The 24,386-nt window shown below is 41.7% G+C and overlaps 1 protein-coding gene across 4 annotated transcripts in view; it reads right to left on the reverse strand.

Moving 5' to 3' along the window:
- Window positions 1–24,386, reverse strand: part of agrn (agrin) — a 258,948-nt gene that overhangs the window by 112,755 nt on the left and 121,807 nt on the right. For all 4 annotated transcript variants that reach the window (XM_086278486.1, XM_086278488.1, XM_086278487.1 and 1 more), the window contains exon 4: window positions 401–616. In XM_086278486.1, the coding sequence (XP_086134612.1) occupies window positions 401–616 (216 nt within the window). The remainder of the gene's footprint in view (window positions 1–400; window positions 617–24,386) is intronic.

Raw genomic sequence — 24,386 nt, forward strand, 5'->3', positions numbered from 1 at the left:
GTTTGTGGAGATCTCATAAATACATCAGATCAACAGTCAAACCTGCCCAAACTATTTTCTTCTGCAAAGTTGCATGACCATACCAAGAATTGAAATGTCAAAGGTCAAACTGACTTCTTTTCATCCCCGTTTCTACAGGTAGTTAAAGCTTACAATCACAGCCTTAAAATCTTCAGACAAGATGAGACAGAAAAAGCAGATCGTTGCACAAATGTCAGAGGGATTTCTGAAAATGAGTTACTTTGCAGAAAAAGCACAAGGAATTATCTCAGATCAATCTCCATTTGTTTGAGAGAGAACACTTTTCAGACTCACACAGGGATCGGGGTGAATTTCTAAAATGGTTAATTTCTGCAGCTGTCTCCAGGAAGGGTTAGCAGATAGATTGATGGTTACTTACAGCAGGCTCCCTTGCTCAGCACCTTGATGCGTCGCTGTGCGTTGCACTGGGCTTTCTCCAGCTCGCATTCATTGGTGTAGGTGGACGAATCTGAGCCGCACACAGGCGCCACAAAGGACGGGCAGTCCACCTTCTTGCAAACACACTCACCCTTGGACGGGTCATTTGGGTTGCGCTCGCAAACGGCGCCAAAGCCACACAGCATCCCTCTGCAGCCTGCCAGAGAGAACGACAAAGAGGAGAAGCTGTTAGGATATTTCATATGGATAACTCCGAATGTGAATATACATTTTCAGTCGAGTTAATACTGAAACACCCAACACCTAATGCACAGTTCAATTAAGCACTTTTAACAGAAGCCTGTATTTAAAAGCATCAGAGTACAAAGAGAAGTTTCTAGCATTTTAAGAAAATTCTATGATGCTTTCCCACAAAGTTCAAACTAAATCCTGGTAAAGGAAACAATTATTTGCAAACCATCTTAAGCTTAAAGAGAGCTCTGAAGGTGAAACCATTCAGAGTTTGGGGAAGACCTTTTAAAAAGCATGACAAAGTGTAATGGCATTGAAGCGTACCAGAACAACACTTTGACACGTTTGGGGAAAATAGAATATTTGCAGTTTACATATCCTGGTGATTTTATATTAATATTTTCACTTTTTTTGATCTAATGATTCCTAAAATGCTAAATTAGAGCCCATTTGAACAAAGTTAGGGTCAAAAGTCGTCATACTGATATCTATCTGTGCTGACTGATTCACAACATCAAACCATGTGTGGGAAACGTAAGAAAGGTTGCAGGTAGCTGCCAACGCAGAGCGATTTTTCTTGGTTTTAAACAGCAGCTAATGGAGACAAATTTAAAAAGGCTTTCATGAACTATTCATGCAGTCCAACATTTGCCAGCGCAGTTATAGTTGACTATTGTGTGTAATGTATAAAAACTTGCCAAAATAACACCACTCATCACATAAACCAGCCAGCACAAACTCAACGGCGCGCTACAAAGAGGTAGGAGAAACATTCTCCAAACGCTGAATGACAGCGAGCTAATGAAACGCTGCAGGTTAGACCGCGCAGGGATAATGTTTGTGGTCGATCTAATTACGGGTGGGCTCACATCTCCCACCCACTTCAATAACGTTATAACAGCAGAAATAAAAAAGATCATCAAAACACTAACATACTGGGCAACTAGAGAAATAACAGCAACAGTGCGCGGTGATGATTTGGGTCTGTCCGGTTTTCATCAGCAGAGTGAACAGTTACAGCACTTTCTCACTGCTATACTGTGATGCAGTTCATTTAATTTTCCACAACTTGCAGACTTACATAACAGTGTGGGATTCCCATCGTTTTATATGAAATATTATCACAGGATTATACATACCAGCATGGTAAATATCTATGTAGGTAACCTAATAATATAACAACTATGCACATGGAAATGGACTACTGCATCAGTAGATCTGTTGTAAACATGCCATGTGTTAAAAGTTGGCTTATTACATTCCAGGCTTTTAACAGTTGATTTCACTACTCGTTCTGCCTGTAATCACTAAGATAATGCATCATCCATTAAAAAAAACCAAAAGACTACCAAGCAACAAGGTCAGCCAAACATCCTCATTAATGTAAATAAATCCTATGCTGGATATTATTGCCAGAAATTTCTCAGCTATGTTAGCAGCTCTCTGAGAAAGCTCTCAGAACTTTAGTCAGTACTGGCCCTGATGTTGTTCACGTCCAATTAAATTGTCTTTTCTCGCACTGATTCTTCGAGAACTTTTTATGAGTTAATGCAGATGAAGTTTATGTTTTAACACCAGGCAAATTTGTCTCAATACAGATTAGCTACTGGCATATTTGTAGAAACACAGTTCAGCAACGAGGATTAAATGGGATCGTGGCGTAAAGCAAACATATGCTCATATGCTCGATTCGTTCGGGGAGACTGTGCCCACCCGTGCAGAGCGAGCGCAGTATGTACATTTGCTGATTTTGAAGAAGTTTCAATGTTAGAATTTTCCCCCTCAATAAAGTCAGCAACAACATTAAAATCAATCGAGAGGCAGCAGGCTGATACCCGCAGTCTTGTGGACAACTGATTTTCAACACCTCTGTGAGAAGACTGCAGTCTTTTTGAAACATCAATGATCCGCCATCCAGGAAAAACACACACGGGGTGGGGGCAACACGAAGACAAACCGAGGTTAGCCACACACTTCAAGGTCTCGCAAGTCAGGCAGCGATGTAATACTTTGATCCTCAACCTCCCACTGACACCTCAGCTTTGATCAAATGTGAAGCAGCAAACTGTAAACTTTGTCAGAGGCCGCTGGATTCGCAAAGCAAACAGCAGACACGCACGTGGATACGTGGTCGTGTTATGTGTACACAACATCAACTTAGAGAGTAATTGACCCGTATTATGGCAGCTACAGCTGCTGTGGCTCTGTGCCCACTTAGAGGACTGTTGGGCATCCAGCTGGCATGACGTCCTTGCCTCAGCACCAGGAGGGGGGGGGGGGGGGGGGGGGGGGGGTGGGGTGAGGGGCGTTAAGAGACATGGCAAACTCTCACAGGTAACCAACCGGATTGAAAATCGATGGACGAATGCACATAAAAATCCAAAATCCACTCTGAAAAAAGTCTACTTGGTTAGATAGGCGAGCAGCCAGTGTCACCGCTGAGTATATACATGTCACACACTCACACACACATGCACCCGCAGATAACTATTTCTTATCACTGGCTCCCAGGCTAGGACTAAACGAAAGGCGGCATGTCCGCTTGGGCTCACTGGCAGGTGGCTTTTTGTGGTACTAGAGAGACAGAGTCAGATAGGCAGACACACAAACGCACACAAGCACAAACTCTATGTGTGCAGCACAGACAACTGGTCCAGCATCTGCCCAAGGCATCTCATTCTGTCTCTCTCCCCACACCAAAGTACATTGTGTGAATGCGTCTATACGTGTGCATGTGTGAGCGCGCAGAGTGACAGGCGAGGAGGCTGTTTTTGACTGGCCCACTGTTCCCAGTGGGGGAGCGCCTGACAGCTACCTGAGCTCACTCTCTCTACCGGGAGGGGGGGGAAGCGAGTGTAAAGCCATCCATGAGTGCATCTGTATTTTTGACAGGGTGTGTGTTGGAGAGGTGTAGGCATTAGGTGTCTGTCTCCCTCTTTCTGGCTCTCTCGCTCGCACGTACGCGTGCATGTGGCCAGGTGCTAGCATGAAGGCATTGTCATGACTGGCCCGCTGCTCTGCCGTCACTTCTCACCACACACCCTGTGCTCCTCCTTCGTGTTTGTCTACGTGGGTGTCAGTGTGTGGCTCCGAGGCAAAACCATGCGAGCAGAGTGACAAGAGGTGAAATTCAATCGAGCTGTGTCAGATGTGTACAAGAGGAAGGTTGTCTGAGAGTATGACAGGGGGAGTGGAAAAAAACAAAACCCACCAGAGACCGAGATACCGGGTCGACAAAAAAGATCTCTCTATGATCTAAATGTATCAGCTGTGTTACAATATAGCTAACACTGGTATCATATGGTAAAAATATAAATAAAATGCTTTACTTATTTTTATTCTGAAAATACATAATAATCAGTTACAGTAAAAACATTTAAATGATTTTAAAAAAATCATGAATGCCAGCGCTGGAGTGTAAGGGGATCTGTTCTGCGATGCTTTCCTATAAGAAACTCTCACCGTAGCCTCAAGCTTAGCTCGCTGACAAAAGACTGACACTGGAGCTGAGGCCTCTGTCAAAACAGAGATACTAGCGCAGGCTCTGGAATGAGAGTAAAAGCTGCACGGTTATGTACTGGGAGCTGTTCCCTGGGAAAAATTGTCCCAGCACCTCATAACAGATACGTTTGACACTTCCAATTTCTTTAGCACAAAAGACAAAAAAATCCCTTGGCAGTTAATATGAACAGTATTATCTGCCACGGCTGAAAACAAAAACAACACGAACAAAAACTTCGCCAACATCATATTCCCACTGTGCCGCCCTCGACCTAGTTTGACTGGCGGGTGATCTATAGTAGTGCAGACACGATAGGAAGAAGCGAATGCAATCATCTACCAGAAGGTGATGTAAAACTCTCTCTCCTGGAAGCACACACAGAAGCAAAGTGTTTGAAGTGCTAAATGAACAGTTAACAAAGCCCAGTAACTTTCCGACTTTGCGTCTCACACATAACTACTAGTTTTTCTGTATTACTGAAACATCAGGTGAAAGGAAGAGGATGCTGCGGTCAGGGTGAGTTGGTCTGAACTCGAACTTTATTCAATTAATGCTTACAGCCAAACATTTTTCTAACTTCCAGATCTCTATGTGTCCTGTCACCGCTGCCACAGCGATGTCTCTCGGCTCATTTCTAACAATTCAAATGAGCCAATAAAGATCAGTGATTTTAAAGATGGATTATTTATTAGACTGCACTGATTTTTTGGTGTTGATTGTGCCTCACAATATTAAAAATTGAGCAAAGTGCTCCAGCATTAACAGGGTGTTACTCTCATTAATGTTAGAAACTCTGATAAAGCCGCTTACTGCAAGAACAACAAAGCTGTGACACTGACTAAAAGGTCTTCTCTTAGTCGAGTAGTGAATCCATGTCATGTGTAGGCCGACAGCAAAGCCTGCTCTTGCGGTAAAAATGTTTATTTGTAATTAATAAGGAACGGACTGCTGGTACTAAACACCAACAATCATTAAGGCTATGTTTTGTTTTGCTTTTGGGTAATAACTGTAATATGAAATAGAAAATGCTGTAACGTTTTGCACCTAGCTGCACTGGTTCCAGCTTTCAGACTTGGTCAACAACCCTCTAGAGCTGTTTTAAGTGGAGGTGCATGCTTTTGTGTACAAAATTGCAAAAGCCCACTCAGGCTTATGCCATTTTCACTATAAATGTAAGCTTTTCGATTCTTGGTGCAAATGTCTTTGTGAGTGCAATGAGTGTGAATATGTGTATGTGTGAATGCTCATTGGTCCATGTAAGTGTGTAAGGTAATCTCCCTTCAAGCCCCGCAGCGTTAAAAGCTTCACTTCCATGCTGTTTTCTTTGCTACCGGAGGCAAGGGGAAGAAAATCCCATTGGGAAGAAAAGACAGCATGTCCAGTTTGTGACTGTCGAGGCAAGCGTCTAGTCCAGGTAACATGTCATCCCTGCGTTTGGACGACTCACCCATTAAATGTGACAAGGTGTCAGAGATTTAAGGGGGGGCTCTCAGCGCCTATGAAAGGAAAATGACGGTGCTGTTCTGATTAAAGCCACAGTAGAAAAACTATGTGGTTTGTGATTTGAAAGAAAGTAATGCATGGTTCTCTGGTGGCAATTTTCCACATCTTCTATTGCCAGTTCTGCTGCTTTTGGATTTAGAATGGAACTAGGCTGTTGCATTTTGCAGTTCATTTCTTTTGTGTAGCAAAACACATATACACACACAGAGTGGTTTTTTAATCCAGTAAGTAACAAAAGCAGACCGTTTCAGGACAGCGAAGTATCAGAATTCGATCAGAATGTGATTGAATGCACGGTGGGATAAGGGATATACGCCTCTTCATACGGTGTATTATCCGGGCGACATGTGTTAGCGGCTAGCTTTTCGACACAGATTCAGAGGAACACAAATTCAATAAACATGACACAGAAGCAGCAAGTTCCCATCACTCTGAGACGCCGTCTACCCTGTGCTCTGTGAACAATATGTCCTGCAGCCTGTTTTTGTGGTGAAAGGCTCTATCAGTTTCATTGTTTTGCTGCCTTGTTGCATCTACCTCAAACAAAGCAAAAGGAGGGGTGCAGAAATGGACTATGGTCGCGAGCATGAGCGCGCTCAGACCCAATAAGGCTTGACAGAAGCGCCTCAAAGTGGCTACTTTAGGGAAGGAATACACGTCTTTGCATATCTTGTTTTGGCTCGGTCTGTCATACTTTTGAATTATTTTACAGCAGTCTGGTCTGTTTCAGCGAGAGAGGAAAGAAGCAAGTGAGAGGGAAGGTAAAGGAAGGTGTGCATGAATAATTAACAATACTGAACTTTACATGGGTGACAAGAATAGCGGCTGGATAACCGGGACTGTTGAGGCCAGTGATGCACAAATGGCAAAAGTGCTGGATACTCCGCTCAGGTGAAGCCAGTCGTATGGTGATCAGATTAAATCTGCACACGGCGGCTTCGGCATTGACTAATGACCTAGTGACTGTCAGAAAATCAGGAACGGAAAGTTGATGGAGGGAGATACAGCTCAGTGGCATCGAAGCGACATCACATTAATGTTGAATGACTCTAAATTCATTACCCTCTAGCACTCCTAGGGGACATCTTCCACTTACTTCTTAATAAAGGGACCCTTTCTTTTCAGCTGACACTAAGTAATACAGATGTGCTCCCTGCCCGGGCGGCTTTTAACAGTCCCCTCTTTCCCTCTGTCTCCTTATCTCTCCTCACCTCGGTAAGAGGGCTTTAGCCTCTCTATCCGTGTAGCTGTACCAGAAGACCTTTGCAGTGAGGGGACAGGTTGCTATGGCAACAGCTAGTGATGCAATCAGCACAAAGCGGCTTCTCTCATCAGGTTTTACTGGAAACTTTCCGTCATGCACACAGGTGGTTTACATATGCACAAATACACACATGCGCACCCACGTCAAGCTGCCTCTGTATCAAATTCCCTGCAGTGCTTTTTAAAAATAACTGTTAGGTCTCACTGCACTAATTATACATCACTCCTCTCCAAATCGATGCTCTGGGGTGAAAATCTAATTTTGAAAATCAAATTCTCGTGCTGGCTGCGTGCAGCTCTGAGGCTATAGGTGCTTTGCATAGGTCTGGGGGAAAAAGCAATAGATGGGTGGAGTATTTGTTAATAGTGTCCTTCTCTGCACCTGACGCTATACAGAGCCTAGAGTCCCAAAGTGTCATTGCAGAATAGAAACATGAAGAAACATAAAGGTGGCCGGCAGCTGTAAAATATCTGGGGGTAAAAACCCTACACTGCTTCTATTGATCTCTGGTTAGCGATCCTCGGGGACCAATGGAGTCAATTATCGATCTCGCTGCAATCTTACAACACCCAGCGTGAATGAAGAAAACGCCTGGTCACAATGGAACACCCCACCTCACCAGCTCAATATGAGAAATTGCTTCTTTAAACCAGTTAAATGAGAAGAGAGAAAAAGGGGCGAAGGAGGGAAAGAAAGGAGACACTTTCAAAGGATTTTCAGAAAGAAAAAAAAAACTTTTTCTCATGTTCTGCTTTTCCAGTGCTGTTCTTATCAGGGCAACAGCACAATGAACAAACTGAAGAAAAGAAAAACTGTAAAGAGCTATTCGTTTACTGCATTTTCTCTTCGCCTTTGGCTGCAGTTCTCTGCTTGAAGATGGAGGGTTTTGAGTGTGTGAGCATGTCTTTGTGTGCGGGGTGTGTGCGTGCGTGTGTGCGATGGCTGGTACAGTACAGTATTTTCTCCTTCTCTCACATAAAAGGGGCAATCAATTTCCTTCTCCTCCTGCTTCCTGAATGCAACACACAGGCTCGCATAGCTGAGCGCCTGGGCCATGACCTGGCTAACATGCAGGATGAACTTATTTACCAAACTCCACAGACCAAGGCGTGCCAGAAAATGAGAGATAAAACTGAAGACAGAGGAGGTAGGGGCTGAGGGGAGGGAGGGACAGGTTTTATTAGAAGAAATACTGTATGAGATGAAGAAACAGAAGGGTAGGGAGGTTAAAGAGAAATATGAGAGGCAGATGGAAAACCACTACAATGTGATTCCCTCCCATCTTCTACATGAGAAACCTGCAGTCCTGTAAGTCTAAAAAACAAACCCTCACCTGCTGCAAATAATCTGAAGGCGGCAACATGCATAATTAATGCTTTAATTTCATTTCCTCTTGGTTTTTAATAGAAAAAAGGGAATAAAGGAAAGCTCTGAACTTCTGTGTCTATAAAACAGCACTGTTAGCTGTGTTCGTTGCTCTTATTTGTATCGCCGGTAAAAATCAGTAGGTCAAAATTTGAATATATGGCACCTTCACTCGTTAGAGGAGATCTGCATTTTTAAAAGTAATCAAACAATCTCTAAGAGTCGCTCATTTTTCCCCGCTGGCTTTGTTGCTCAGTCACCTCGACTACTACTGTTGTTACAGTAGTGTTCTGAGATTTTGTCAATGCTATTTCTAGCCTCCCTTGGCTATGGTTACTTTTTTAATTTTAATGATGTCCCACTGGCATAAACAAACCATACAAAAGCTACAGTGAGCACACACAAAAGGGTTTTTTAGTTTGTGGAAAGTTCAGTTTCACTGTAAGCTTGCCAGCAGCTTTATAGCTGGAGACAGGAAGTGGGTTGAAGTATTTAAAGCTTTTGTGATGCCTCACAATTGTAACTAAATTTTAACTAAAACATTTATCTGTGTGTGAACCTAAGAAAGGGGATTTGTGCACAAACTGTTTTATGTGTGTGATTTTGGACCGCAACATTTTGGCTGCTGCCCTGTTGTTAAGGGAGCACAAGACACGGGGAAGCGCTAAGTCATCTGCTAAGGCTACTAAGCTTCGTTAGCAAAGTGCATTAATGCTAAGGAGCATATTAATAAAATACTAAATTTTCACTCACCAAATTGAAGCAAATGTTTCTATAATACCTCATAGCAGACCAAATTTTTGTCAGACAAGTCTTTTTTTTTTTTTAAATGTAGTTTAAAAAGGCACCAATGACGTAAACACAATCATGAGCTCCACTTCACCGATTAGCGAGGCCTAGCAGCCTACAGCTGCCAGTGTCTGCACATCTGTTATTCAAAGTGGACACATACTTAAAGTTAAGCGTTTACATGTCTAAATGAATGAGTTATAAACTCACCTACATTTGTCATGATGGGGAGAAGCGGCTAAAGAGACTATATTTTTTTTTATTTAAAATGTTCTTTCATCACATCTTAACAGAGGAGTCTATGGGCACTGATTTACTTTTGGAATCAGCCTCGAGACACAATTTAGAGGAACTGCAGGTGTTGGCAGTACTACATTAGTGTGACTTTTCAGCTCCATTAGACAGCAAGATAACTTTAGATAACTTGTTGTCACTGACCTCAGATCATCTTTTGGTTGTTTATAGAAGACTCGACATGACAGGGTTGTTGATATTAATCCCAAAACCTTACTTATGCTAAACAAATGTCATAATATTATCCATCTCGTAAGATTTCTCTCCTGCAATTAACTTTGCATTCACTGGCATCACCTCAGTGTTTTTCTGTTCAGTTTTTTTGGCATTCAAACTATAGAGCAAATGGATTTTTCACACCTACTTGGGTGTGAGAAGTTATTTCAAACCCTGGAGCAGTTCTCTGTTTTGTTCACTTTGTTTGGCCATATGAGAGCCAATGATTGCCAAAGCAATTAGACTGAGACCTTGTTGAGAGAGCTTTCAAAATATGTTTCAGAACCAACCCCAGAGCTGTGTATGGCGTGGAAGCACAATCAGCCTGCAATCCAACAGCCCTAATACAAAGCCTATTCATTATGGATTGTGCACAATGTGATTTATTGGGAATCTATAGATTTAGCCAAGGAGACTGTGCTTTCCTGCACAAAAGTATGAATCAATACGGAGCTCAACAAGGGTTAATGATTAGTTACGGGTCACTTAAACATCTCACCAACAGCTGGTCGTGTTTGTCGTCATGCAGAGCACTACACATGCAATTTAGGATTTGAAAAATCATGACATTCATCACATCAACATACCCAAATGGCCAGTGGCCAAATCTTTCAAAAATGATCAGTCTTTTCCACTTTTTGTTGTTTTATTCATGCTATCCTTTAGGTCTCAGAATATAACAGGTGCTGCTTCTTCATAAATCAGCCCTGAAATATGACAGCTCTTGACAGCTTCGAACATCTGCCTAATCACGCTTGTTGTGGGAGAAAAATACATGAAGGGTAAATGAGGAAAATCACTCGGTTGTTTGTCTTGATCAGGCAGGGACAAGAACGGGAAAAGACGGTGGGGACTAAAGTAGAGAGAACAATGTAATGAGAATTAAACAGCAAAAGCCTTCAACTCATGTTGCACCTGTATAAGCCATACATCCTGAAAACAGCAAAATAGGGGATTGAATGTAGTAAAGTGGCAGCTAAGATAAGCTAATTGTGTTGCAAGGTGGTTTGTGTTTTCCTGATCAAACTGTTGGGCAGATGGGAGAAAAATTGACACTGCTATTCTTTTGAACCGCCGACTGGAGCATAAAAAAGTGCATAAATTACTAAGACAGCAATGACTTTAGTAGTGCTTCTCATAGTGAATTGGTCCAATCATTCCCTCCTTATCTTAGGAGACAGAGAGGACACCTTACCCCTGCTAGCAATGATCGTGCTTTGCTCAACCCAAGGTGCTTCACAGGAAATGCAACTCTACATCCCATCAGCTGTCTTGTTCTATTTAATGAGTCACATGGGGAAAGGAAACAAGCCGCGTGTTGGCACGGACAAACTTTTTCCCCGTCACACTGTTCCAGATTTTCAAATTCTCTCTCCGAGCTTTCTTCCACTATATCAATAATGGAGGTGCTGGTGACAGAGCCCTATTCTGTCACCTCACATCTTCTCCACAAACTCAGCAGCAGCAGCAGGCAGAGATGCTCCCTGAGAACAGATTACAGCCAGTCTGCAATATACATGAAGAAAACCAGAATGGCTGCCAGCGAACCCCTCAATTCAATTATTCAGCTAAGCCAATATTATGAGGAGAGGAGACCTCTTTTGTTCACGTCTCAGAGCTCGTCACCCCAGCTCACTGTCACCTCCCAGACACCTGTACTGGACTCTCTTTTGAAAGACACTTGCTTATCATGTTACGTCCACGAAGAGCAATTTTTTTTTAAGCTCGCTAATTGCATGTAGTCATTCGAGGGGCGACTCACATCCACTCAGATGTGCTCGCCTAACCTCCTCCGCGCCTGTCTTTTCTCTCTCTTGTTCACACGCTCCACTCTCTTTCATTCCATCGCTCATCACTGTCATTCAGTGTGTCATCAGCGATGCACTTGCTCTCGCTTCATACATTAAAAAGGAAAGTCGTGTGCACGAGGAGCCAACGCTGTCACTGTTGCCGCAGCATGGGGTTTCAGACACATTTGCACTACACACCCACTCCAAGTGTCCTGGAGAAAACTGGGCAGCAGTGACAACTTTTCAAGTCATAGCCCAAGCTCTGCATCTGATTAGCAAAGCGAGAGCAGCTCATCCTAAAGGTCACATTGCCAAAAATTAGGATTGGCTTAGCACAATTTAGAAAATACGATTACCTCAAAGTTTTACCCAGGATGCGGCCACGATGAGAGGTAGAGTACAGATTTTGAGCTTTTCACACGACCAAAGGCCAGAACAAGAGTATCATGCTGTATAGTGCTGTGCCTAACTAAAAGCTGTCAGGCTGCCTAAAACAACCAGTGAGCTCTTCTTCCTCACAGCAATGCAACCGACTGAGATGAATTAGTGTGATTTATTTGTTTTCTCTGTGAATAAAAAGCAGAAGGGTCCAAGCATTATGTGGATGCTGGCCATCATAACTTAATATAGCCTTTGGCTCCCACCGTTCTGGCGTTTTGCACGTGTGTAAACAAAACCAAAGTGTGTGAAAAACATGTAAGTGCACAGGTTAACTTTGCCCTCCGTGTTAGATTCAATATGTTGTATTTTAATCTAGTAGAAGACGATTGCACACAAACTACAAATCAATATCAGGCTTTATGCTCTGCATCACATAATGCCTAGGATTTCTGCTCACATGGGACAATTCCACAAACAGTGTTTTCCTTCATGTGGAGAAGCTGAAAGTGAGTGAAAAAGTTTTCTTCTTGTCAAATGCTGTTTATTACGCTGACTGACACTGAGCCTCGCTCGGGGTTTTGTGGAACTGTCTAATATTAATCTTCTGTGTGGTTGAAACGGTACCTGCTCTGCTACCATCCGCTCCCTTTAAGCTTTTATTTTTGGTGTCATGCTTTCTGTTTAGTAACAGTGCCTTATTGGGTTGTTTACTGTTACCCAGCATGCACATCTCTGGCAGACTGAAGGCAGTGAAGACAGATTGTGCTACATTTTCCAAGGTATTTAGGTCTCCGCAACCCAAAGGCTGAGCATATTTCATGCAAACATGATGGGCTATTAAGCATTAAAAAGCGACATACCTTAATCCATTTTCAGTAACAAAGCTATAGGTGGTCACATTTAATGTGCTCCAAATGGGGAATAACAGCAAAGAGCCACAGAAACAAAAGACCGTTTCATTATTTATGTGCTATGGGGAAAAAATGTTACTTGGAAATCACATTCAAGGCTGCTTTCAAATACTGCTTGCATGCATGATTACTACCTGATTTCCTGCATTTCCCTCAACACCTGCACTGGTAATAAAAGGAAATTGTGTTTTTCACTTCAAATTAACAGAAAATGAACTATTTGAAATCACCAAAGTTATTTTGCGATCACAGGGAATATAATAAAAGCAAGGAGAGTGGGATTTTTTTTCCTTTTGTCAAACATTCATTTTCCAGCAAAATATAACCTTAAATTACTTGCTGAATGTTAGCTGAAGGATTTTGGCATTTGGCGGTTTGAACATGTGACCATTTCAAGTCACTTCTTTGAAGTATCGAATCATACCACTACTTTTTTTCCCCCTATATGGCCAGAATTCAATGTTACTGGTCGCTCTTGCCAGAGGCAATCAAGCCACCGGCAGCTTCATTTACAGTAAAGTGCAGGAGAGAAAACTGGGCCTTTAAGCTGGTTCCCGCTACGGAGAAGAGAGGGTGCTCCATTTTATTTTATTTTTTACAGATTTTCTGGAGGGAGCCCAAGTCAGTGGCAGATGGCAGCAGGATGAGACTCAGAGACAACCTGGGGAGAGCTTGGAAGGAGAGCCAGGAAGCGGCAGCTCTCAAGTGCTGAGCTGGTCTGCACTGGATAAAAGGGAGGCGGCCTCTCTCCATATGCTCCTCATTGCTATGCCTGATCACAAAGAGGTGCTCATAGACTCATTGCCATTGTCATTGGAAGGAATTTGGGATAGTTGGAGAAGAAATAAACATTTTTTAGGCAAGACTGTATGGAACTGTGTTGAAAGCAGGAAACTGAGCCAATTAGCCATTTGCCAGTTGCTATTAAGAGCCACCATATGGGAAAAAAAAGTGGAAAAATGAAAGGGAATCCTTCCTGAAGTCTTCATTTAGAAGTGCATTTGAGATCCAGGAGGTAAAGGACATTATCTGTCCCTAAAGAATGTAAAATAATATTTTTAAGGTCCCGAGCTGAAACACTCACACAGGAAATATTGACCGATGCGCTTGCCCAATCATGAAAAAAGCTCTTAGACCAGCCGAACCACCATGGCCCTCTGGTCAATCAACAGCTTCTCGATGCTCTCCCACCTAAACAAAGACTACATCATTCCTATCCACATCTCTCATTGCATCTCCTCCTCACATCTCTCAATCTCTCCCCAGTCTGATCAATAACTCTGACCTGCGGATCAATAAGGCCGCAAATCACTTCATTTTCCTCTCTCCTCCTCCTCTTTTTTCACCGGTATCCCTCCCAGCCAAAGGGGGTTGGGCATTCTAGGCTTAATTGCTTCTTGTACCACGGTCGGAAGAGAAACTGAAAGTTTGTCAGAGCAGTCCGGGTCATTTGAAACTGGGTCACCATCTATTATTCCAAAAGCTAACAAACACAACATCACACACTTCTGTCAGGACCGTTTCCTGTTAATAGTCCTGAAAGGTGAATGTAGCATATGATTGTGTTTCAGATTTTCAGAGAACGAAAGTGTGGCGTTAACTGCCTATCCATCAACCGGAGGTTTTTCTCTGCGGTGCCGCTGTGGCCATAAGCTCACACAATGTACACTGCCTCACTTAGAGAGGATAGGTAAAGTAAGGGTTAGAGAGGGGAAAAAAGTGGCTGGCGTAGATTCAAATTTATAGGCAGCGTTCATGCACTACTGGCTTTAGCGTTAGTATTATAGCACCAAAGGCCCCCGCTGGGCACCGCTGTGGAATTAATTGCCAGTGACGCGAAAGTAGCACAAAAAGTGCCACGCTTTTGCGCTTTTCATTACCGTGCCGGGAGTCTTTCTGTGCAGCTTTGTAATATTTCCCAGGGAGAGGGAGGGAAGGAGAGAAATGGAAGGAGGAGAAGGTGGAACGGTGATAAGTAATATGGTGCTGACTAGAAGAGTGTTTAGCTCATCTCTGTTCATTTGTCTTCATTTTCTCTCTTTGGAACACTTAGCCCATCCTGACCCACACCACTGTAGCTCGACTAAGTAATAGCTGTGCGCGTGAACCCACAAGTGGCTGCACCTAGAAGCACGTGCATGCAGTCACCTGCAGGCACTTACAGTAAACAGATTCACACGTATGTGTTAAGGCTCACAAACAAAGCCGGGTGCTGTAAAGCGGCAATTTCATCTTTATGTATGCAAATAAAAAGAAGTGTAAGGCAATACCTACATGAAAATGAAGATTCCCAGCGGGAACTCAAATTTGCCTAGAATCGTCTCCATATTAAATTTTTATGATATAATATTAATGTTTTTATTAAAACTACTCATCATACTCTAGTAAATAGACAGCAACTCAACACTGTGTTAGATACAGAACTTCAACTGCTCATTAATGCAAATATCTAATCAGTCAATCACATGGCAGCAAATCAGCGCATTTAAAGGCTCACTCAATTTCTGCTCAAGATGACCTGCTGAATGTCAAACTTGACATCAGAATGAAGAAGAAAGGTGACTGAACACAATGTGTTGTTGGTGCTAGACCGGCTGGTCTTTCTTTTTCAGAAACTGTGGTTCTACTGGGATTTTCCCACAGCAACCATGTCTAGGATTTCCAGAGAATGGTCTGAAAAAGAGAATATTTCCAGTGAGGGATAGCTCTCTTCAGACTGCTTCGAGCTGATAGGGAAGCGTAAGTAACTCAAATAACCACACGCTACTAACAAAGTATGCAGAAGAGCATCTCTGAATACACAACACAACAGCAGAAGATCACACCCTTGATCACTGTCAGCTAAGAACAGGAAATTGAAACAAATGCTTGAAAACATTGCCTGGTCTGATGACTCTTCATTTCTGCTGCAACATTCAGAAAGTTCGGTCAGAATCTGATAAAAGCACCAAGAAAGCTCGGCTGCCTTCTGCCTTGTATCAACAGTTCAGGCACATTTTGGTCTCCTACCAACTGAGTTACATTTAAACACAGCAACCAACTAGAATAGTGTTGCTGACGTCTGAATATGACCTAAACGGCTTCCACAGAGCTCACTCCAATAGAGCATGTTTGAGATGTGGTAGGATGAGAGATGATTATTACGACTGTGTACAAATCTACAGCGACTCATATCATGAACCAAAATTTCCAACACCTTGTTGAATCTGCCATGAAGAATAGAGGCAGTTGTGAAAGCACTAACAATGCAACAGTCCAGTGAGAGTATATTAAGAACAGATATTATTACAGTAATTAACTATAACTGTATACAATATAATTATTATTGTGTATTTCTCTTTTCAGTTTGTTCACATGATCAGTGCCTATCTGTGACCCTGGCTTCACTGGAAATATGTCCGCTATACAGCCCTAAAAACAGCACAACTATTAGCAAACCATCAATCAAAAACACAAAAAGTTTATGTTTATTAAGACAAAAAAAAGGTAGCTCATTTTGAAGCAAGACATTTCAAAAAACCCTGGACAGATGTCTACTGGGTGGAATCAGCTCTTTTTATAACAGCACTTCATAAAAGCGTCTGAGAGAAGAAGGAGACCAGCTGCTGTAGTTCTGAAAGTAGAAAAGTTCCTACTGTTGATTAATACAGAATTTCTGTGGCTCAAATGTTTTTGGCTGTGTTGTAGTTTTCATTTCATAATGTGTCAGAGAAGCCAGCTGAGCACCTCTACTCTTTAAAAACGGAGCTATGCTGCTGTTAAACTTAGAGTATGTGGTTTGGCATTTTTTGCTAAACTAAGAATGGCCTTTCTGAACAGGAAGTAATCTGAAAGGCAGCGTATCGTGCTGCAAAATCAAACGGAGTACTGCCTGGGAAGCTTATAGCGTTTCAATATTTTATAGTTTAATTTGATTTTTTACCTCTGTCTCCCTCAAAAACAAATTTCTGTAAACCTCTTGATGATATTTCACAAACAATTAAATCCCTACAATATCTGCAATTCTAGAAATTTTACAGAGCGGTAAAAGGCACACTCAACCTCTCTGGGATGCTCTTTTTATATCCAGTCATGTTACTAACCAGCTTAATTGGTTTCCAAATGCCCTGCTGTGCTTTTAGGAGCTTTCCCCAACTTTTCACTGTTCTGTTGCTGCTGTTCCAATTTTTTCGAAAGATGTTTCTGCAATCGAATTCAAAATAAGCACATATTTAAAGAGCAATAATATTTCTTACTTTGAATATTTAGCATGTTTTCTCTGAACAGTTTTTAATTAAATATCTGCCTTAAATGATTTAAAGACTACAGGTTTGTGTTTGTGTTCAAGTTTTACACTGCATTCCTACTGAACAAGGTTATAAAGTAAAACTGAGTGATGAAATATTGATACTGTATACAAGCCTCTCACAGCTGTTCTCACTACAGTGGGCTCAAACTCAAAGTTGAGCTCTTGCTTTATGTATTTTACTGTATTCACAGTAAAACAATTTAACAGTTTTAGTATATGCAAAATAGGAACATTACACCACAGCGTATAACTGGAATCTGGAGCTGTCACCTAGCTTTCCCACTAAAGTTTCCTCCGCCCTTCATTAACAGTGCTCCTCATTCACCAGGACAAAGATTCCACCCAAAAGGCAAAGGATACATTCTTCGGTATCAGAAAATTGGTTGTCAACGGCACCAAAGAAGCCAAACAGAATGGTTGACAGTGGTCCAATTTGGTAGCCGGGACAACCAGGTAATTGCTATCGTAACCGTAAACACATTCATATCGTTCCTTTCCTGCTCTCTCGTATGTTTCTCAATGTGGCTTGGCATGGCTGTGGATGCACTGACTAAATTACACCACATTCCACTCACACAGTGCTGCATATTTTCTCCATAAGAAAACATTTTTAAACAACCAGCCAAAGTATGGAAATAATGAATCAGCATTTACTCGTAAAACAACTTCATTATGCAAATTCATATTTCCTTTCTTGCAATATATGAGCAAACAAAACAAGCAGAAACCATCAAGCTGCCTCTGAGGTGTCCTAAAACCAGAGAATGGAAGACTTTCTGTAATGATAATATTAAAAAATAGCAGCACTGGGTGTGTGCGCGTGTTCACATGTGTTGTGTGCATGGTGACTGATAGTTCACTGATCCCATCTTTAACAAACCAGTGAAGTCTGATTGATGCCTTTTGTTTTAGTTCATCCCTCTTCTGTGACACCAGAGGACAAACTGAGTGACTGGACAGCAGCTGGTAGGGCTTTCACGTCTGCTTAAAGGACATTCAGTCAAGCAGATGCTCAAACGCTAAGACCGCTGCTACACCAATTCATGCAGGAAAACCAATATATGTATATCTGGACAAATACACTCATTTAATACAAGCAGATTTAATATAATCTGGGAGATAAAGGTCTGTGTGCAGTCTTTCTTTTAAATCCATGCTGCACAAGGTTAACTCTGAATCACAGCTTCAGTAATGTGATAACTAGGTGATAGTGCACAACTCTTTGCTTAAGTCACAGCCTCGAATTAAAAGGATTTTGCTCAATGACACTTCAGCAGGGGAAATGCTGAAGGGCTCTAAATTGTGCAGAATCATGTGGGGTCCCTTGGTTAAAGGAGGGTTTCTATTTCCAGCACATTTAACTTTACTGGGCTTGTGGGCTTGTAAAGCGAGGTTCTGGTGACTGGTGGTATCGCCTCGTATACACTGCATGTGTATCCATGCAGGTACCCATGAGACTCATCACAGTTACATACACATAGACGGTGTTAAATGTCACTTTAGACTTGATCTTTGTGAGGTATTTCTTTAATATATTTTTGCTTTTCTATAACTTTCTTTGGTAAGTGATTAGTTTTTTTCACTTGTTTGTGTGAAAATTAAACATAGAGCCATTACAGATGAGACTGACTGCTTAGTAATTTTATAGAATATGTCACATTCAACTGGAGCTCACCAAGGGCCAAAGAAAATTTGAATTTTGGATCAATGGATGCACAAAAAGTAAAACGTCACTCACTTATTAGTATTGTTATTAAAGTATTTTTAAAAATGGGCACGGTCACTGTGGCACCACCCAATGGTTTTTGATTTCTGCTACAAAGCGCAGCATTTTCGCCATTTTGCTGTTTTGAAACTGGATGTGATGAGCATAGGACGGATCTGACCGTGAAACTGATTGCCTATGCAATGCAATGAAAATCTTCCTTTCTGACACTCAGAAATTACCAAAATGTACAAAATGGACTTGATGTTTCATGTAATAAGAATCTAAGTTACTAATCCCATGATCTCCTGAGAAAAGTGCTTTTAGTGGGGCCAATGGATGCTTTCCCAAAGATTTCAGTAGGACCCAAAGTCTTTCTGAAAATACAAATATTGCTATCTGGAAACCACTTTTGTGTTGGCTTCACTTTATAAGCCTAAAAGCTACATCCATCTCAAGTGAGTGATTGCATCACACATGGAAAGAAACACTAGTTTCAGCCCTAAAGACAACTTTTGTGAAACTTGTATTGTAACAGTTACTAAATGTGCATTTTGTGCACATAATATGAAAATGAACTGTAGACCTAAGTCTGCCCTCATAGCTTTTGTTCAGTAAAGCCTGAGGGCAGTTTTACAAATCACTAACATCAATACTTGGTGGGGAAATCAACACCCATTTGAAAATGTACCCATTGTTCTGAGATTAACTCCAAACACGAGTTTTGTTCCTGTTGGAAATCATTAATGGGTGGGATTTTGCATAGGCATCTTTGTATATGTTTGTATTTTTATGCACAGTTCCACTGCCTAGAGGTTTTTTTTGTCTCTTGTGCACAAACACATACTTATCCATCTTTTTTTTTTTTAACTTGTTTTTTCTTTCCCTGCCACCTTTTAATCGCCTTCCCTCTCTTGCTCTGGCTCAGATGGCTAGTTTGACTGTATTACTCTTGTGTGTGTGGAAAGCCTTCTCAGCGAGAGAAAGCAAGCGACAGATGGTTAAAGTGTGCAAAAGCACAGAGGACCCTGGAAAATATAACCGACACAAGGTTGCTCTGATTGTGTATGCCTGTGTGTGCTGTTTCCACTTCATCTGCACACAAAAGACCAGTGTGTGCGCAACGACTTCACCTATTGATTAGCGAGGTCCCATCTTGTAGCCTCACGCTGAGCATTGGGGCAGTTGCTATCTTGCTGAGCGCATTTGAAATGGGACGTGATTAGCAAGGGGTGGAAGTGACTGAGAAAGCACGGGACAGGTAGCGACTTGTCAATCACAACGCAGGTCCACCTTAAGGCTTTGTTGAATGTTACATTGTAGTGTGTAAGACTATACGTGACCTGTTGAGTTCATAAAGTTTTAAGTATTTGTCGTGGAGATGGAGTAAATCAGCTGAGCAGTACAATCACTTTTACAGAGACTTCTATTATATTATATTGGCTCTCTACAACCAGAAGAGTCGCCCCTGCTTACGTTTGGAGAAAATGCTAGCTTAAGATACTTGTTTAAAACTTCAGCTTTCTCATGAATTTAAGTCTGCTGAGTCCAAATGTCACAATTAAAATAGTTTATCGGCTACCATTTCCAACATATTTAATCCTACCAATTCGTTGTGTGGACTGGTTATATTTATTTTGAAAGGATTTTGGCAGTAGACCAGTGCGTACAGTCGACTGTGTGTTTCTCTGTGTGAGTTCTGTACACGCTGCACGTGTTCAGCCATGACTCACAGTGAGAGTCAAACAGTGGAAGATACAAGGCAAGGTGTGTGAATCATGAGTAAACTGCAATTGGAATTGCAAAGCAAGCCTTGTAAATCAATTTAAACGGCCACGGGCACCAGGGTGCACAATTCCTTCACATATCCTCAGAACAGTTATAGAGCAGCTTGTAGAGCCGAATCGAAATTTCAGTTTATCAATAAGGCCAGATTTATGGAAATGTTTCATCTTTGTCACAGTACTGTACTTTCCAGCACGCTTGAGTTACACCAGATGTTAAAGCGTTCTGGGGGTGTTACTGAGAACTCTTTAAAGCCCTAATATAGCTTGCTCATGATAATATCTTTGAAGAAAGGGCCACATTACTACAGTGTGATTCCACCTACTGAATTATATTTATACGCTGGAGATCTTATGTTGACATTTTTCAAAAGTTCACATTTTGTAGACTCAACTGTCTGTTAGTTAATTGAAAAATTCAATCAAGAGTGTAATCCATGATTTAAAAAAATAATCATACCACAAGACAGATCACGCTTACAAACTACTGCAACCAGACTTTCTCTTACATTGTGAAGTGTGAAATGACTATAATGTAAACAAGATAAGATGGTTTGTAAATTAACACAGAGAATGGACTGTTTTAGCAGAATGCATGAAGGAAAGCGTTTTATATTTATCTTAATTGGAAAAGTATAAAAGGACTATGAAGTGTGAATTGTTTGTATCTGAATGTGTCGCAAAAGAAGTACGTTTGAAAAGTCTGTGATGAAAAAAGAGACCATCTGAGGGAAACACACACTTACACACACACACACACACACACACACATGCAAAACCTCTGGGTTTCAGCTGTGGTTTTTAACAGCTGACCAGCAGAGCATATTCTATTCACATCAATAACAATCTGTCCATCCATCTGCTGTCTGCTCACTCCTCAGCAGTGATCTGGGAGAGAAATCCAGACTTCTCACAGAGCCAACTTCTCCGCCTTTGCAGTAAAGTTTAAATGAAGCTAAAAGCAGAGCAGGACAAAATTAAGTCAGCCACCGAGCATGACTTTTATGGCCTGCTGTATTCATCCAACAAAATCTGCTATTCAGCAAACTGCCTGAACAGAACAGAAAAGCAGCAGAGTGGATCTACACTCTGACTGAACAGAAGAAGCAGAGGCTAAACAAAGTGACTGAATGAGTTTGCAGTGCAAAGCTCAGATGTCAGGTAAATTGAGGTCACCCTGTATACTTTCTTGAAAAAGTTTGCAAGTGATTCAGGTAAACCGATGCTCCACAATTAGCTGTGTTAGCTTCCCATATAGGTGTCAAGCATTTGTAGTTGTGGAGAGGTAGCTTGTATGAAACAGTGGACGCGGATGGAAACCTTTCCGCTTGCATCAACCTTACTGGCTTGATTTATGTCATGCAGGTGTGTATGTCTGGGATTTCAAACTAAGGGATGGCAGTTCACCTATAACTCTTTCATGAAGACTGCTTGTCTTCAAACCAGCTTTGGGAATGAAACTAAAAAACACACATGCATGCTTGTACAACACCCCACTGCTGTGCCCTGTGGCGAGATGGAAAGCAGGAAGGCGATGTGTGCTTCCATGTCCAATGAAACCTTGACTGTTGTGTGAGTTTTTCTGTGTGAGTAAATGTAAGTCTGTGTGTGAGATCCCACTTTGCACTGAGACAATGCATTCCAAAGCAAATGCATCTGAGTGAAACCATCTCACAACATGTGTGTGTTTGTCCTTATATGTGAGGCATAAGGGGAAAGAGCAGATCAGGTATGAAGGTGCAAAGACTCCCCAAATAATCTCTTTTAAACAGCTTTTAATCTTCCTCCATTACCGTGCAACGCCTCTCCATCTTTGTTAGCAAGTGCGTCGAAATATAAATCGAAACGTGTGAACACAAATGCAACAATATGACAACAAAGCGCGGCTCGTTCAGAGACACTGATTTCTCTCCCTCCCAGTTCTGTCCCTTTCTTGCTCTCGAGCTTATCTATCACGCCGTACGCCAGCCAATTTATATGGAAAATACTTTTAATGTGCAACGACAAAATGCATCGCCTGCAAACAGCGTGGTCTACTAAGGCATAAGGCGCACATGCTTCATCTATTAAAGGCTTCTTGGCTGAACGATTTAGTATCTCCCAATGTTAAACACATATGGAAATACAGATAAATGCCTCCCTTTGTCTCCACAGCATCGCACCAGCTCGCCACGCTTGTTCCGCAGCCGTCTTCCTTTTCTACCTCTGGGAACAGAGTGGGAAGAGAAAACGCGGAGAAGGTATTCATTTCTGAATCATCATCGACTCAACTGCATGATATGTTTCCCCCTGGAGGGCACGCTAATGATCCATAGCCTGAATGACATATGTCTGAGGCCGATTAGGACACCGGAACATATCAACGGGGATCATGTCAGGCTGTATTAGTTCAGCTCCACGTAGGTGGGCTTGAGACAAGTTTGGAAAGTGAGACAGGTGGAATTACATCACAAGCATGACTTCATGCAAAATGACGCCAAATGTTGTTTCTTCCTTTGTGCCCGTTTCATTTTCGAGCCGCACAGGAGGAAATGCAGGTGAAGCTCACCGAGCAACATGCTTCTCTAAAATCTTCGTTTTGGATTTGTTGCCGTCCTTGGCTCAGGAAAACATTGCAGCATGTGTTCCTTGTTGCCAGCCTTTTGTTTTCTTTTCATATGGAGTGCTGCTATCTCACGCTGCCTTCAATTTCTCTTCATAAGCTCCTTCCAAGTTCACGAAGTGCAAATATGGCTTGTCACACACTCAACTTCTTTTTAGATATAAAAGCAAAATGGACCCTGAAACAAAAACCTTTGTTTTTAGCACAGAGACTTTGGATTTATTTCGCAAAGTAAGTGAGCTAAAGCTGCTTACAGCAAGAGCACAATGAGAGAAAACTGTGTCTGGAGCATTTGATGTTTTGCTCAGTTCCATTCTACTGTTCATGTACATGCCCAAAGGGACTGACAATAAATATTTATAGAATTTTTACAGTGCACTATTTATACATCACTTTTAACACACGCTCCTTTAACAGAAAGATCACATCTCTAAAGCTTAGAAATCAGAGATAATTCCGACTTTCAGCCTCGAATTAACCACTGTCGGCCTGTTCATTTGTGCTCAACTTAATTATGATCTCTCCCAACGCACTTCAATGCAGACTAAGGTGACAGCAGTACGTGGGTTTGCTGCTGCTGCTGCTGCTGCTAAACTAGGCGAACGTGTGGAGAGTTTGTCATTGGAGAGGATGCCAGAACATTGCAGGCGAGCAGCTTTGAAATTTAGATTGCATCAGATTCTCTTTCTATTTAATGGAGTGCCAGACTGCATTAACTTGAATCACTTATGCTAAATATGGGGCTATTCATATGGTAAGTGGTGCTAGGTATGTATTTTTCCAGCTTCAATTTATGGATATCTGCGTAGTAAAGATATGAAAAGTAACAACCGTTTTCGTTAGAAAATATAACGCTGAAACAGAAGGAGAGAGCGAGAGAGACCTAAGGGCCTGGTTGCCTATTATGCATGCAGCAATTTTATTTTCATACACAACAGCAGGACATACAAAGAAGTCAGCTATAGTGTGAGCGTGTCTATCTCAGTATATGTGAGTCACCTACGGCTAGAGCATTCCTACTGTACAGAGTACAACAGATAGTTCCCTTGAAAAATTAACGCAGAATGATTAATCTTGAGAAAATTTTATAGCATTTGTGTCCATTGCCAGTTTGTATTGTAATACTATCTCTGCCATTTCCACATGGTAGATTACTTAAGCAGCACCAACAACAAATTCGTATTAAAGCTGCAAATGCTGGAATATTCTTAGGGGTTAAACTCTTCTACACAGGTCGCATCTCAGTTAAAATACAACAACAAACATAGAGTTTAACACTGCATTAAAACTGCCTAGCAATACCCATGCATTGTTTTCTTAGATTACAGAATAAATGGATAC

Source organism: Aulonocara sp. 'chitande type north' Nkhata Bay, linkage group LG20 (genome assembly GCF_057382095.1).
Source record: "Aulonocara sp. 'chitande type north' Nkhata Bay isolate Kocher_YH1m ecotype deep benthic linkage group LG20, A_spYH_male_GT1.1, whole genome shotgun sequence".
Lineage (NCBI taxonomy): Eukaryota > Metazoa > Chordata > Actinopteri > Cichliformes > Cichlidae > Aulonocara > Aulonocara sp. 'chitande type north' Nkhata Bay.